Source organism: Macrobrachium rosenbergii, chromosome 21, assembly GCF_040412425.1.
Source record: "Macrobrachium rosenbergii isolate ZJJX-2024 chromosome 21, ASM4041242v1, whole genome shotgun sequence".
Classification (NCBI taxonomy): Eukaryota; Metazoa; Arthropoda; class Malacostraca; order Decapoda; family Palaemonidae; genus Macrobrachium; species Macrobrachium rosenbergii.
Genome location: NC_089761.1, coordinates 56,796,773 through 56,814,373, shown reverse-complemented (window position 1 = coordinate 56,814,373; position 17,601 = coordinate 56,796,773). Strand labels below are relative to the sequence as shown.

General features: G+C 38.8%; 2 protein-coding genes across 2 annotated transcripts in view; one reads left to right on the top strand and one right to left on the bottom strand.

Annotated features, from left to right (window-relative positions):
- Positions 1-59: 59 nt before the first annotated feature.
- On the top strand, positions 60-9,963 carry LOC136850208 (uncharacterized). The gene is made up of 3 exons (XM_067123845.1): positions 60-314; positions 8,249-8,662; positions 8,887-9,963. The coding sequence occupies exons 1-3, from the start codon at positions 300-302 to the stop codon at positions 9,265-9,267; spliced, it is 810 nt and encodes a 269-aa protein (XP_066979946.1). The 5' UTR covers positions 60-299; the 3' UTR covers positions 9,268-9,963.
- Positions 9,964-11,653: 1,690 nt separating this feature from the next.
- Positions 11,654-17,601, bottom strand: part of LOC136850207 (uncharacterized) — a 357,433-nt gene continuing 351,485 nt past the window's right edge. The window contains exon 7 of the mRNA XM_067123844.1: positions 11,654-11,853. Within this exon, the coding sequence (XP_066979945.1) occupies positions 11,728-11,853 (126 nt within the window). The 3' untranslated portion in view covers positions 11,654-11,727. The remainder of the gene's footprint in view (positions 11,854-17,601) is intronic.

Genomic DNA, 17,601 nt, shown 5'->3' with positions numbered 1-17,601 from the left:
ACTGCGTGGAAGCAGATTAAAACTAGAAAAAAAAATTAAAAAGCAATAACTACGAGGTCAAAAGATGAATAACATGGGAGGGGCACGAAACAATGGGAACTTTGGGGCAAGAGGGAGGGGCGTTAAGTAGAGAGGGGAGGGGCAATCAAGGTCTGATTAGGGTGAGGTAGGTGGAGGAGGAGGAGGAGGAGGAGCACTGACACTGAGAGAGAGTGAGAGCATATATAAGGGACTGCGCTCAGAAACGTGGACATCAGTGCCTTCTGCGTGGCCCTCCCATCCACCCGTCGTACACCTCCATGGCACCCCTCAAGGTACTACTACTACTACTAGTCTTCAGCCTTAGCTGGTTGCTCGGTCGTCTCCACCAATAGCAAAACACAAAACAAGTTTCTTGGATCAACATCACTAAAACCTACACCATTACTGCACGGTACACGTACTTGCTCACGCATGGATGACTGATAAACAAGCCATATTCGACGACCTAGTGATGAAAGAAATCATGTGTTAATTTGATCACCCCGTTCATTAAGGAGCGATTTTCAGTGCTGTGAGCATTTCAAGTTGTCATGAGTATTTTTCATTAATATCACAGTTCACTTTCTTGTGCTAAAGACATTGTTACAGATTTTCCTGCTTAAGGGATAATGACCTATCAATTTTCACATACTGTTTTCCATCCAACTCCGTTAATCTAGGAAACTTGTACATCCCACATTTTCCATAATTCATTTTATAATTTTCTTTAACAACCACTTGTGAAAAACAAATAATCACATCCAGATATAATGTTTCGTTTCTTGTCTTGTTGAGCAGCTCTCCAACCTAAGTTGACAGAAGACATCATTTTCTATCTCTAGTCTTCAAGTCTATTGTCCTTCACTCTTGGTGCAGGTATTGTAATTTCCTTTAATTAATCACCACACAATGAAGGCTTTGCTAAACCTAAGTCTGTCTGTTTTATCAAACAACTCTTAACGTTAGAATTAACCTTAGAATGTAATTTCATTAGTTTAATTTGATAGCCAGAAGTGGTCCATTTTTTGCCAGAGCAAGGCTCGTAAAACCAAAAGCTTCTAAATGAGCTTCTTAAGTGGTCCACCGGATGCTGGTAATGCAGCTTAAATTCTATTCAAGTGACTCTCGGTGGTGGTCCATTTCGGTGGCGGTGGTGGTCTTTCAAGAGTGGACTTACTTCTTCAGATTTAAATCATTCTCTGTGTATTCCCTTCCTAATTTGCAATGACCTTCAAAAATCAAAATGGCCCGAAGAAGAATCATTTTGAATTCTTTCATTTAAAGAAGCAGACGCAAATTCCTGAAAGCATGGAAAGAACAGTATAATTAATCTCTCTCTCTCTCACTCTCTCCAGCATACGCGCTCACATCAGATGACCCCCCCAAAAATTGCTCTTGAAAACCTACGCCAATACTGTAAAACATTATAAAATCTAGGAGAAAAGCATTTTCTCCTGTTAATCACACATCTTGGACTCAGACCAACATTTCTCAAATCTTTATAAGTAAATTGCTTCCTTATTCTTTACAAATTCTCTATCACTCATTTTTCTCAACAATAAAATTACACCACAGCTATTTTGCAGTACCGGGTTCTTTCATCCAAACCACACGCAACACGCGTTAATGAAAAAAATTAGGCATAACTTCTAAAGTTATAATGGTGTCTTGAATTGGGTAAAAGCAACGTAAAAAAAAAAATCTACAGTTTTTCAAGATATGCAAATTATATATCTAACTTTCTGACGCTGCCAACTATAGGTTAAAAATCCCTCTATTAATGCAACAGACATTAAGTGAAACATAATTCTGGTGAGACCAAGGAATACTGGTGAGGCATAAGTGTGAGCCCAAGTTAGTTCCCGCGGGCCATGCAACTTTAACTTCCTACAGACCATAGTATTCCTCTCGGCCAAGAAGGACTCTCTCTCTCTCTCTCTCTCTCTCTCTCTCTCTCTCTCTCTCTCTCTCTCTCTCTCTCTCTCTCGTTTCTTTATAATGAGGACTGAATGCTAAGCTTCAATTAGTTAAGAGGGTACTCATTTTACGTACCTACATACATACATACTTACATACATACATAGATACATACACACTGATATAAGTGCGCGTAAGGACAGATGCCTTTCTGCAGAAATGGCCAGCGTGCAATAACTTTGAGTCTAGAAGAGAGGAAACATCTTTCACGTTTAAAGTCAGAATTCCAGAAAATGAAATCTGGCAGAGGAAACGACCATTCCTATAACCATTACGTCCCAAATTCTTACTCATATATATGGCTTGAGCCAAGAAAAGAAATCGAATACTTGACGTCAGACTTTTTATCTTAGAGAAAACAAATCCACGTGAGGACTTTAAAGCACACTTCACAATTTCACGATGTAAATGATATGATGTTCAGTAAGGACATTAATAATGATATATGGTCATCTATTTCGATCTAAAGAAATGGTTTTCAATATTTGTTTTATAAGAAAAGTTAATATTAATTCTTTACGTAAAGTATAACCCCATGATTTCAATATTTTTACAAAATTCATACAGAATATTCCATGCCACAGTATTACTGCACAACTGGGACTTATTGACAAATTTTTGAGGAAAGGCGCGTGGCTGTGGTCCGCTTACCTAATCAAACAAAATGACTATCACTACTCAAAATTCTTTAGCATTCAGCAACATTCAAATTAATGCTTCTTAAAGCATTTTCTCATCTATAACCAATGACTAATCCCCGAATAATCTAGTCGTCTTCATACACACCTACCTGAGGTCATTCTCGCATAACTGTTCTATGTCTCTACCCGCTTTATAGCCTACAATGTTGCAACACCAAATGCTTATTTATTAACCTTCAAGTGACTTCAGATAAGCTAACAAACTTTACAAAATCGTCCTCTCTTACCCATCTTGCATGAATTCTTTTTCTTCCAATTCCTTCAACGTTCAGTATCCCCTATAAAACGACTTACGCATAAATCAGCCAAACAGACAAAGTTAGATGTGTGTCTCCTTTAAAAAGTGTCCGAAAATCCCCACTAGGGAGGCCGCTCGCTCATCAAATATTCCGTCACTAACTCAATCAATGGCCCAATTTTTAACCACCTTTTTCTTCTCCTATATTCTATTATCCCTCTCGTTTCCCTCTGCGTTCTCAGTTCTTGTAGTTTCAGTATTACTTCAGAATTCTACTTATCATTTGGCAATGTCTATGTGAAATTAAATGTACGTCTTTCCTTAATAAAAACGACTCATAATGTCACAATAACCCGATGAACATCGCAGCTATTAACACATACTTAGTTTACATACAGTTTTGCTTCGCACATACTCACCCTCATAAGCATCAACAGTATATTTCATGAATGGACACCGACACAACACGACCTTTTCACCACAGTTCCTTCAGCTAGAAAGATTTAATTTTCCACACAAAAAAATATCCATGAATTATCATATTATGAATTATCTATTACGTTCAATTTACCTCGTATTCCATTATCTCTACATCCACTTGAAAAGACTTGCTTTCCGGTTTGCTTTGACCATCGGTGTAGGAAACTTCTCCCTTCCTCTTTGTGCCTCTCCCTGGCCCTATTGCTCCCACGAAATAGCCAACCATCTCTAAAAGCCCACAGTCCTGACAACCAGATACATTAACCAGATTTGGGAGTGGACATTCACATCCTTTTATCTCAACCGAAACTCAATAAATCTTTTCTTCCATACCGCAAGTCTATTACAAGACCTTACGTCTTCCTCCCTCCTTCCAGCTTCCGTCTGGATGACAGTGTTTTTCCAATACTCTAAGAAAATAAGATTGAAAAGGAAGCCCAACTCAATTTTCTGCTCTACACCGCCCACCGCTCCTCTTAGATATCTCGAATTTCTCCCGAGGAGTCCGTAAAAGCATGCACGCAAGTTTCTCTCTCTCTCTCTCTCTCTCTCTCTCTCTCTCTCTCTCTCTCTCTCTCTCTCTCTCTCTCTCTCTCCGTAAAGAACGCTATTAAGTTTTTAATTTTGAATATGCAAGGCCGATTCAACAGTAGCAAAAATACTAGGAATTCATCTGAATCACAAGTAGCTATATATATCCACAAAATGCAGTCAAACTTATTTTGAAAGAAAAACCCTCATTAACGCGATACGCTCTAGAAAAGGACTCCAACAGTCCGTATCTTACGTCCCCATAATGCTTCTCCAGGAATAACTTTGAATCCCTTCTCTTGTCCAAACTCTGCTATCAAGAAGCCTTTGTACCCGAGGGCTTTGTCCTCTTTATTGCACCAAGTCATGTCTTTTACATTTAACTTTCCTTTCTCTCTTGTTTTTTTTTTTATTTCTTGTCTTCTACTTACGTTACCACTACTAAAACCCTTGAGTATTATATATTACACAGCAGTAATACATCTAAGGACACACCAGAGAGAGAGAGAGAGAGAGAGAGAGAGAGAGAGAGAGAGAGAGAGAGAGAGAGAGAGAGAGAGAGCACAGTCTAAAAGAAAGAGAAAGTAGTCACTGAGTGAATGAAGAGGAAAGTTTTGTTATGACGGGTGGGAGGACAGGAGGGAAGGATTAGTAGGGGGGTGGGGGAGAACTTGAGAGAGATGTTCGCTGAAAGGCCGGTTAGTAATGACCGCAAACACTGACACCTGTGCAAATAACTAAACAGATGAACAGGTAAAATACTTCCTGGAAACTATCAACGTTCACCTTTCTAGGAGGCAAATTTCTAACTTCACCTGACGGTGTATCCAGGCCTGAGAGAGAGAGAGAGAGAGAGAGAGAGAGAGAGAGAGAGAGAGAGAGAGAGAGAGAGAGAGAGAGAGAGAGTAAAATCCACTCGGCAAAATAGCCGTAAGACAGTGCTACAACTTCTCATCTATATAATTTCTTTACATAATCAAACTGTACAATGAAAATTTTGCATATCAGCTTTAATGAGCCCTGTTTGTCTCCAAACATTTGCACTGCTCTTAACATAAAATATGACACTTCACTAAGTTACCGTTTAAATACTATGCGCAGCACTGAGTTCCTTGAGTTAAGAGTTGAGCAAATTCAACGACAACCTTAATAACCTTGCTCTTACTCGTTCTCTCAAGTACTCTTTCCTTGACCCTGGACCATTATTCAGTTAATACGTATAATGAAGAGGAAACCGAATAATTATCACACGGTTGTATGACAAGAAACGTGGGAAAGTTAACCCCTCAGGCAGGGGAGGAGTCTCCGTGTAACAGCAAACTGTACATGGCACATTGCTCCTGTGGGGATCATGTTTGCACCTGCTCTCTCTCTCTCTCTCTCTCTCTCTCTCTCAGTATACACACACACACACACAAAACACACACACATATATATATATATATATATATATATATATATATATATATATATATATATATATATATATATAATATATATATATATATATATATATATATATATATATATATATATATATATATATATATATATATATATATATATACCCTCAACCCCATGTTGCACACGCTCTCGTGCTTCCTAGATATTACGGACCTTCCCTTTCAATACCACTTCCACACCATTTATACAACCCTTCTTAGGTCTTCCTCGTCATTTTCCGCCCCAAAATTCCGAATTATTCACTCTTTTCACCAATCTATTGTCTTCGATTCTTTTCGCAAGGCCGAGCCTCCTGAAAATACTTTCATCCGTGCTTTTACCTATGATAACCTTTACCACTTCTGTCTATCTCCACATTTCTCACTCTATCAATTCTTCTCACGCCGCATATGCTAGGCAAACAGTTCATCTCAACAGCTTTGACTTTTTCTTTAATTTGCATTCAGATTTCAAGCTAAACTTCCATATTGGAGAGTTGGCTCAATAATCTCTTCATACAGACCCAACTTGGCTCTCAGACCATTTAATTCTCCAAACCTTCTGCTCGCTTCCCGGTACCTTTCTTCTACCTATCCTGCGACACAACTTTTTTTTCATTTATATTTACTCCCAGATATCCACTGGAATTAAATTCTTACATTCTTCACATCCATATCAACATTCACAGCACCATCTTCAAGGTTTACGTTTACCTCCTTAACTCATAATGACTTTCAACTCTCTGATCCTGAAAACACCTTGATACTTTTTTATTAGTTTCCGCAGTCTCTCTTCATTATCCCTGCATCATCTGCAAACATGAACCAACCCAAACTCCATTTAAGACTCATTTCCTTATTCCACAACTTTGCACCAACATCTACTGTTCTTCTATGAACAGCCACGGTGATATAACAAGCCCTTGTTAAGTTTAGGTCCACTGCTGGATCCCACAATTCACTCTCCTGATAACAAATTCCAACAAACATTTCACTTAAATCGTAAAAACTTTTAATCATTCGAGAACTTACCTTTTAAACTTTACATTCTCGGAATCCTCTGAATTCCTTTTTTAATGATTCTATCATATGCCTTTTCTAGGTCCATATATGCTACCTACTGATTTCTTCCTATACTTTCAGAACTCTCATGTAAATGTTTCATAAAAAATAACTCCTGACCTACACAATGCCTTCCTTGTTTCAACGCACACCAAGCTTCCCTAATCATCAGTTCTTCAGTTCTTCGGTCATCTATATCACTTTCTTAATCGAAATCCTACAAACACCTCTCTTGGTATATTAAACAGTGTTATGCCCCTATAATTCTTCCAGTTGCCTCTGTCCTCTGCATCCATATACAACGGAACACTTTTTCCTCCAATCCATTTGAAACTATTTCCTCATCCAAACGTACCTTACAAACTGACAGTCACGCATCAAATTACACACATACACACACACACATAAACACTATACACATACACACACACACATAAACACTATACACACACACACACACACACACACACACATATATATATATATATATATATATATATATATATATATATATATATATATATATATATATATATATATATATATAAATATGAAGAAATTTTATTTCAGAAATTTCAACAATTAGTTCTCCACGACTTATACCGATGATAACGCAACTTCCGCAGACCTAAAAACCTACTAGAAAATAATCGATCTCTTCCTCTCCCCTCATGAGCCATCTCAAAAACAATAAGTCAGTTTCGTAACGCTGACCTGGTTGATTTGTGTGATGACGTCACCCATCCACCAACGCCCAGCAACCACCATGCGTATACATTCCTACCTCCAACCAAGCACACCTTCGACTCTTCAGTCCATAATTACCCCCCTACATCAAAAAGTCGTATCCAGTACCTCTGAATGACCCTCACCTACTTCACCCACAGTTATTCATTCCCATCTACCTACAGATAACCCCCGTTAACCACCAGGCCACTTTACTCCCATCCTCTAACGTCATCCAGGCCCCACCCATCTCTCTCCTTTCATTCCCAAGCCCCGACTATTATAACCACCACGCCTCGGAAGAACGATTTCTTACACTTTCATCCATGGCGCTCGACTTCCTTCTGGGAAAATAGGGAAAATAAGACGTCGTCTCTTCATACGAGATCCGAGATGCTCAGAGGATGAGTCTTGCCAGAAAAGAAATATCCTCGAGCTCAAACGGTTTATTATCATTTTCAGAAGATTCATCCCACTAAAGTATAATAATATCTCTTAGGACGACATAGATAGAGTATAAATATGATACAACAACTCACTGATACCATCTGAATGTGAATTATTCTTTTTCTTTTTACATTATACATTATTTTGAATATATTTTACACCTTGTTAGACAGTAGTTCTCAAAGACATATAAGATATACTTTCAGAATTTTTATACCTGCTACAAATCAAACCGTTAAATATTTTTGGGCAACAACTTAATAGAGAGGATAATTTTCTAATACTGGATGTGAACGCTTTAAATAATTTCTTGTAAAGACTACGCTTTCATAGAGTCAATGTCATTGACAAAACACGAGACAAGAGTTCCTTTTTCTCTCGACAACGTACTAACCATTCGTAACCTACTTTCTGTGTTGTGCTACCACAATCTATGATATTTTATAAGGAACTCACAAAATAATATAGACTATAAACTAAATCTTTGAAATATCAGGCAATAAGAACGATTTATTTCTTATCATATCACGCCATAAATTAAGCTACACTTCGAATATTATGTATTCTGCAATATTCCTTTTTTTTTTTTTTTGTCATTTAAAAGTATTGCCCGTTTTTCAAAGGTAACTGCAGCTATTGTGGCCTTAGTCGCCACCCTGGTATCTGCCAAACCATCTGACCCCTACCGCCCAAGATATACTCCAGCGCCTTACCACCACCCTCCAGTTTACGTTCCAAAGTCTATCTACGGTCCCAAGCCAATCTACCACCCAGAGCCCATCTACAAACCAAAGCCTGTTTATAAGCCAAAACCTGTTTACAAACCTGAACCTGTGTATGAACCTGAGCCAGTGTACGACCCTGAACCCATTTACAAACCTGAACCCATTTACAAACCCGAACCAGTTTACAAACCTGAACCCATTTACAAACCTGAACCCATTTACAAACCGGAACCAGTTTACAAACCGGAACCAGTTTACAAACCAGAACCTTACAAACCTAAACCTTATCACCCAGAGCCTGAGTACAATGAGGTAAGTCTTAAAATTTGTTTAACAAAAACTGATAATAAAATGGAATACCAAGTAGTAACTTTGAAGTGAACACTCGTCATGTTTACCAGAGTTTATGTTAAATACAGCAATATATACTTCGTAATTCTCAACCAATCATTCTTGAGTCAAACCTGATCATGAAGTAGGTTACTAAAATTATAGAGAAATAAGAATGCTTCCCCTCCCATTTGTCTTTACTTCAGGAGCCAAAACCCTACTCCTTTGACTATGGTGTGAATGACCACTATTCAGGCACGAACTTCGGTCACACTGAGAATTCTGACGGCAAATCGGTGAAGGGATCCTACTCTGTAGTTCTTCCCGATGGTCGCATTCAGACTGTGACTTATGTCGCCGACCACTACAACGGCTTCCAAGCCGAAGTTACCTATGAGGGAGAAGCCAAGTATCCAGAATACCATCCTGAACCAACATACAAGCCTGCTCCGTACCATCCACCCAAGCCAGTGTACAAGCCCACCCCAAAGCCAGTCTACCATCCTGAACCAGTGTACAAGCCAAGGCCAGCGCCTTACAAGCCCCCTACGTACCATCCAGACCCAATCTACCCCACCTACCATTAGGGCACTACCTTGAAGCAACTTATGATAGTTCGTTTCTCCCCCCTCTAGATAAATTCTCATGCCATATAACCCTATAAGGCAACAGCAGAGGCTCTAACAATGAAAATGTAAATTATATACCCTCCCACAGCTGATTTTTTTTTCGGGATGAAAAAAACGCTGAAATTGTTATGCTCTATTATTGTTGATTGATTGTTTGACTTTTGTTACTCAGCTATGGCTTATGGCTCTAAAAAGAGCATACTGTTAGGAATTACGCAAACCAGAGAACATATAATTATTTATTTTCCTTATTCATAATAATTATCAGTCTCCCGCGATCAATATTATCTTAACCATTCATTCATCCATCACCCTTTAAGAACACATGCCATTCTTCATAATCACTGACCTGCCTACCTATTCCACCAAACGTCTCTCACCTACAATCCTATTCACGCACCCCTCCCACACTATCATCATACTTTTCCCATGTTCCATCATCTCTCCCACCCCAGACACCTACAGCTCGAGGGCAGAAAATGAGAGCCAGTAAACCTCAGCCTAGGGGTGCCATGGTTAACAAGGTAGTAAGTCTTTAGATGTACCATTTAGGGTGCTCCGGACGACCGAAAGCGTAGTTATATGCAGAACAAAACTTACTCTGTATAATATATATTTTATATTAATATAATGTATAACAAAATATTGTAAAAAAACCAATAAAAATGAAACTGGTGTTTGATTAGTTGTATTTAGCTTGTTGTAAAGATCAGTGGTTAGTAAAAAAAAAAAATATATATATATATATATACAGTATATATATATATATATATATATATATATATATATATATATATAGATATAGATAGATATATATATATATATATATATATATATATATATATATATATATATATATATATATATATATATATATATATATATATATATATATCCTTTGAATCACTGGTACGTCCTTAAAACTTACACAATACCAAATAAAAGGCGCGTATCGATGATTTAGTAAATAACGAAATGAAGCCAAAACTCCTCCTTTGAATTTTGTCGACGTATCAAACAAGAATGAGGAATTAGAGAAATATAACGTTTATACAGCTGACAGAAAGTTTCAAAACATTTACTAAACGAACGCCGTGGAAAGCATCAACTATTAACTAAATCAAGTCTCACCTATAAAGGACAACACTTTTGTTGTGTGCGTATATATGTGTATGTGTGATGGGGAGGGGGTGGGTAACACTATCAGTTTATGCTTGTTGGTCCACCCCGCCTAAATGTTACATGAGTCTGCTGGGGCTAATGAAATGGGCGTGGGACTGGCAACCTCATCATTAAAAATGTGCACCTTCTCGTCCCCATCTCTCCAGGGTAACAGGAGTGCAGTGGATATATATATATATATATATATATATATATATATATATATATATATATATATATATATATATATATATATATATATATATATATATATATATATATATATATATATATATATATATACATATACACATACATACATACATATATATATATATACAGTATATATATGTATATATATACTGTATATATATATAATATATATATATATATATTAATGTATGCACACATAAAATTTGTTTTGCAACATGTTCCAGAAGTTTTCGTTCACCTAACAATAATTTATTCGTTTTATATATACAAGGAAATGTGCTTTTCTTATTCGATTTTGGTTATTAATCATACGGTTAACAATATAAAAAAGAATGGTGAGTGAAAAATCCGTATTACGAAAAATAACGAAACATTTTGAAAAATTTCGCTCATGATGGTAGGGTAAAAGAGTCAAAAAAAAAACTATAATTAGTCATCCATTCAATCCTTATGGGAGTAAATTCAGAGACTTTCTTCTTCATGGATAAATAACCCAATGGAAAAGTATAGGAGAAAATCAGGTAACACCCAATGGATACTTAGTGGCAGAGAGAGAGAGAGAGAGAGAGAGAGAGAGAGAGATAAATGATTAAATAAAGAATTATAATAATGATGAAGAGAGATAAAATAAATGAATTATAATAATGATGAAGAGAGAGAAATAAAAATAATAATGATAGAAAGAAATAAAAACCGGTTTAAGGGATACGGGAGGTAATTTCTCTGACGCACCAGTCATGTCTGTGCTGTGCTTGTACGACTGAGTAGCCAAAACAGCGCCAGATGTCGCTATTGTAAGCTGTTCGAAAAGTTTTGAAGTATGTTGCAAAACATTTTTGAGTGACTGTTTACAAACGTTATTTCATCTCGATTACGGCATCGTGCACCTAAACATTATTCAAGGCCTTCAGCCTTCAAGAAGAAGGCCAGGTTTTTGACAACAAACAGACGGCTAGAGGGTTGTGCTTACTTACACGAAACGCAGAAAGATATGACCGTACATTGAAATAAGGTGAAAAAGTAAGAAAATGAAGGAAGACTTACTTACCAGTAAAGATAGGGTTTCTCTCTCTCGATGTTGACTGAGTTGATGGGGTCAAGACGGAACCATGTGGTGAAGGTCCAGCCTGCCTCGTAAGGCCATCGGGCCAGAGGCGGCAAAACCAGCGCCTGTGAAGAAAAAGAAGCATTATATTTATAACTGCAACCACTCTAGACAGTACAAACATTAACCATTAATCCCTGGCCTTGACATGAAGCCTTCACCAAATATAACTGCAAATGTGACTGTTTCAGTAAAGATTTTATTAAAATATAATAAGGGTAGTCTGATTACCTGACAACATTTAGTAAAAAGTATTTTCACATACATAAAAGAAGCAGTTGCACGTTTACTTAAATGAGCAAGCATTTGCGCTTATATATCTACAACTCTATATATATATATATATATATATATATATATATATATATATATAAATATATAAATATATAAATATATAAATATATATATATATATATATATATATATATATATATATATATATATATATATATATATATATATATATATATATATATATATATATATATACATATATATATACTGTATATAATTATATATATATATATATATATATATATATTATATATATACATGCATGTCTGTATGTATATGTAAAATAAGCATGTAATCTATTTATTTTTGCATAAGTTCGTAAACTAATCTTTAAAGCCTTATTATCCATACAACAACCACCAATAACAAGCACGGAAATCTTCGCATAAAAATTTTGCATAAAAGAAGCAAAATCAAGAGAAGGCAAAATTAAGGTAAACAAACATGTAATCTGTTTCAACAAATAAAAATTAAAAACGAAAGGAAAACTGAAGAAACAAAAATCCAGACTTCTGCAAACAGTGTCACCATACGTTCCTGTAAGGTTTTCTCGCCTCCTCCGTCCATTCTTTTCCACTAACTAAGCCATCCGGAGTCTCCCTTGAGAAAACACGTGAAACTTAAAACTGGAGGCTCCTTTTTTCCATGCCATCATTAAACAGACCTCGTTGTCATATTCCTTGGATTTCTGTCACGCAATTCTCCCTTAGGTAAACACTGGTCCAGACAAATTTCTTCTGGTACCAACTACTATAAAAATCAGGCGTTTGCGCAGATTTTCTCCTTCGCTCTTAGCTTCTTTTTCAAGATTTAAATAAACACCAGCGAGTTTCTATTTTAATGTATATATCACGAGAGAGAGAGAGAGAGAGAGAGAGAGAGAGAGAGAGAGAGAGAGAGCAAAGCGTGCATAACACACAAAAAATCACAAAAAGGAACAAATTAAGAAGTCCCCACGGTAACTTTGGGTCGTTGAGTGAATGAAACGGAATAAAAGAAATGAATGAAAAGGAACAAAAAAAAGCAGACTATAAACAGACCTGACATTAGATCAAGTAATGTCTATCTACAAAGATTATTTGTATATATAAATAAATATAAATATAAATATACCGTATATATATATATGTGTGTGTGTGTTTGTGCAATGCATGATACTGTATATCTTAGAAACTTCAATCACAAAAGCAAGTGTAATTTAGTTAATAAAATTCTAAATTGCTAATTTTTCACAACGAATTTTAGTGGAAACACGGCAAAAACATTTTGGCAACAGTAAAGAATCTGAGAAAACAAACATTTACGAATGATATTGTAGAGAAGGCGTGAGGTAAGGGTCAGTGTCTACAAACTTACTAATTTATTCGGAAAACAAACAGACAAGTCAATAACTCTTGCGAGCAGAAATGCAGCGTCCAACACTAGGCGAATGAAAACAGAGGTCACCACACAATCATTTGTTTGTTGACAGATGAGTATATACGTATGAATTAATATACAAGGCATGACAAAAGCTATAGTACATATGGCTGAAATGCTACATTGTAATGCGTATGGTAATAAAGATACATTTAACATGACAATAATAAGAATCGAGGTATACGTATAAAAGATGCATGACGTATGCAGTTTCTTGCGTCCAAGTGTTTTGCTCGCAGAGATGTTGTTGTGAGGAGATTAATGAGCCAGGTGAGGTGAAGGTGTATGGGGTCCACGTGGGACCCTACAGAACTCCCTCCCCTTGGAGAGGCCTACAGTTGTAGGCCGGTGTCTGGGATGCATGCTGGCTTTAGGCGGTTGATGGAGACCCACGTCGTCCTGCTGTCCACTGTCATTTGAAGTTGGCTCCCCTGTTGCTTGTGATGATCTGCGGGACTCCTTGTCTGCTGACCCATCAAATGAGGGCTCTCAGGCAGCTTTCCACCGTCTGTTGCCATATCAGTATTGATTCAGGCCACCTGGTATTTCTGTCGTTGATGGTGAACAGGTATCTGTACCCCTCGGAGGGGGTAGGGGTCCCACTATGTCGACGTGGATGTGGGCAAGTTGGTGGTGTGTCGTGTGGAACTCTCATATTCCGCTCTCTAAGTTTTTTATGTCCTTTTTCATTCCCCCCACCGCTCTGCTATGAGTTGGGTGGTTGACCAGCCCGATGGGTGGGACAGGTTGTGGGCAATTGTGAAGGCTTTTCTTCTGAGGCCTTCTGGAAGGTAGGGGTGAGGGCGTCCAGTACTCGTTTCGCAGGTGATGGTCTTCCCTCCACTGTTGACTGACAGGTGGCTCCAGGTAAGGGCGGGGTTGTCCTGCCACAGTCGCTATAGGTCTGCGTCACCTCTTTGTGCTTCTGCTATGTCGGGATAGGCTATCCTGAGCTGGATGGTGTTGATGCAGTTTCTTGAAAGTGCACCTGCCACAGTGTTTGCTGAACCCTTCAAGTATTTGATGGTGCAGGAGTGCTCAGCTATTGCTGACAGGTGCTGCTGTCACCATGCTGACCATGTGTCTGCTGACTTTGTGAAGGTATGCACCAAGGGTTGATGGTCTGTTTGCACAACGAACTGTTGCCCCTTGAGCATGTGGCAGAAGTGGCGGATAGCTTTGTAGACTGTTAGAAGCTCCCTGTCAAAAGTGGAGCATTCTGTTCCACTGTCCTTAGCTTCTTGCTGAAGAACGCCAGCAGACAACGACCATCATCTCTGTCCTGCTCTAGTACGGCACCCATTGCCGTGTTACTTGCATCTGTTGTCAACGTGAGGGACGTATGGGGTAGAGGAAAAATTAATGTGGTTGCAGAGGTTGACGCTAGTTTTGCTAAAAAGAAATGCATTATCTTGACTTTCTGACCAATTTAACTTTTTCTGTTTTCTTTATAGGCATTGGTATATCGGGCTCATAATTTTAGCGCTGTTAGGGATGAATCTATGGTAATAGTTGATTAGTACTGAAAAATTCTTGTATTCGTTTAATTGTTGTTGGTTTTGAGAAGTCGATGATTGCTTTTTCTTTTTTGTAAGGGGTTTAATGCGCTCTGAGCTTACTTGATGTTCCAGGAATTCCACCATTTTCTTTGCCTATTTGCATTTGTCTTCCCTTACTATTTTCTGTTTTCTTTGAGTATTTGCAGTACTTTTTGGACGTCTTTAAGATGCTGCTTGAGGTTGGGGCTAAATATGATGATAATATCGACATAGACCAAACAGAATGGAAAGTTGCCATGCTGTTCATCCATGAGTTTTTGGAAGGTTGCCCCTGCATTGCAAAGGCCGAAATAGCTGTAGCTGAATGTGTAAGTGCCGAAGGGGGAGATGATCGTGGTCTTCTCTATATCTCCCTTCGATACTGGAACTTGGAAGTATCCCTTCAGCAGGTCTATTTTGGTGAAGATCTTTACTCCGTTCATCTTGTTGGTTATGTCCGCTGTGTTCAGCAATGGATATCTATCTGGCTTAATTTTGATGTTTAGTTGCTGGTAGTCTCTGCATGGGCACCATGTTCCATCGGGTTTTGGTACCATGTGAAGGGGGATGCCCATGGGCTGGGGGCTTTTTGGCAAATTCCTGTGTTTTCCATCTCCTTGAACACTTGTTGGCATAGGCGAGCTTCATGGGGGCTCAACATCTGAAACGTGAGTGGATCGGGGGCCTTCAGTTTCTATATGGTGCTGAATGCTGTGTTTTGCTGTTGGTTAAGTCACGCTGCAGGTCATCTTTGAAGACCTCTTGGTAGTCTTGTAGAAGTTGTCGTATTTTCAGTGGTGGGGTGGCTGCTGCGATGGGGCATATTTGTTGCCTCTGCTGCTGTGGTGATGGTGTGGTGGCGGTTCGTCTGTGTGGCTGTTGATGAGATGATGTCAGAGTTGTTTTTGGGGTCAGCTGTTTCGATGCTAAGTCCACTAGCAGGTTGTGTGCTGTTAGGAAGTCTGCTCCTAACAGTGATGAGGGTCCAACTGTAGTCTTTCCCATTGAATGAAATGTTCACATCCCGGCTCCTGTACATCTTGAGTGGTGCTCTGCTGGCAGAGGGTATGTGGAGGTTGGTAGGTGGAAAGGGGTTGAGTTGCTCATTTGGACTGGTTGGCACAAATGATCTGCATGCTCCGGTATCGACGAGGAATTCTGTGTCTGACCTCCCTGATGAGGAAGCACATGGAGCCTCAACGTTTGTACCTGGAAGAAAGACAGAGGTGGGCAGGCATAGTTTCTCTTACGAGGCAACCAGTCTGCTCACCGCTGATGTTCATTTGGATGGGTCGCAGGTGTGACCCTCTTGCAGGTTTTTTTAAAACAGGCAACCTTTGCCACATTTGCAGGCTTTCTACCCAAATCTCTAGTAGAAGTAGCACATCCCTCTAGTGGTTCATCTTTCTTCTGTCTGGTCTTCCCTTTGATGAATTGCTTGGGGAAGTTTTGTTTGTGAATGGGGGTGGCTGGTCCCTCTGGGTTGCTGTCAGATTCCGTGTCGGTTGACTGCTGGGCCCCGTCATGGTGCTGCTGCTGCTGCTGTTGGTGGTTGTGTGGGCTCCGCCGTCTTGTGGGCTATGTGCCCTGCATCGACCAATTTCAGTAATTCTTTGATTGGTATGGTGGAGGCATTGGGCATGGCTGCCACTGTTTGGCGGGGTAATTTTGTGCGGAGTACCTCTCTCACAAAGGTCTAGGGATGGCTCATGTTGGCCATCTGTGGTGGGTAGTGTGATGGGCTGCTGCAACTGTTAGTAAACATGTGATGGTCGCTCATCTCCTCTGGGTGCTCGCACATAGTTGAGGAATTTCTTGGCTTTTAGGGTCTGCGAGCCATCCTCTGACTTGTTCAAAGATGTCGTCCGGCAGGCATTTGAGGACGGTGTCTGATTTGCATGTTGAGGAGGTGACCTTCTTCGATTGGAAGATTGTTTTTGCCCTGAAGAACCAAGCTTCTGGGTTGTGGGCGTGAATGGAGGTAGATGTATGGGGGCGGTGGGATGGGGATAGCCTCATTGGAGAGGTGGGCATCAGGGTTGGCTGGGTTGGTCATCTCCATGGTCACCAATGTAGTGAAGGCATGAGTAAAGACAGCGTCTACAAACTTACTAATTTATTCAGATAAACAAAGAGACAGGCCAATAACTCTTGTGGGTGGAAATGCAGCGTCCAACACTAGGCAAACGAGAACAGAGGTCACCACACAATCATTTGTGTTTGTTGACAGATGAGTAAATACTCGTACATATAAATTGATATACAAGGCATGACTGAGACTATGGTCCGTATGACTGATATGCTGACATTGTATTGCTTATGGTAATAAAGATACATTAAACATGACAATAGTATGAATCAAGATATATGTATAAAAGATGCATGACGTATGCTGTGCTTCTTGTGTCCGTGTGTTTTGCACGCGATGTTGTTGTGAGGAGATTAGCGAGCCAGGTGAGATGACAGTGTGCTTACATCTGTTGTACCTCTAGGTGTTCACCAAAAATTTTGTTGTTACCAACTAAAAATAAATATCAAATAAATATAACAAAACATGTAAAC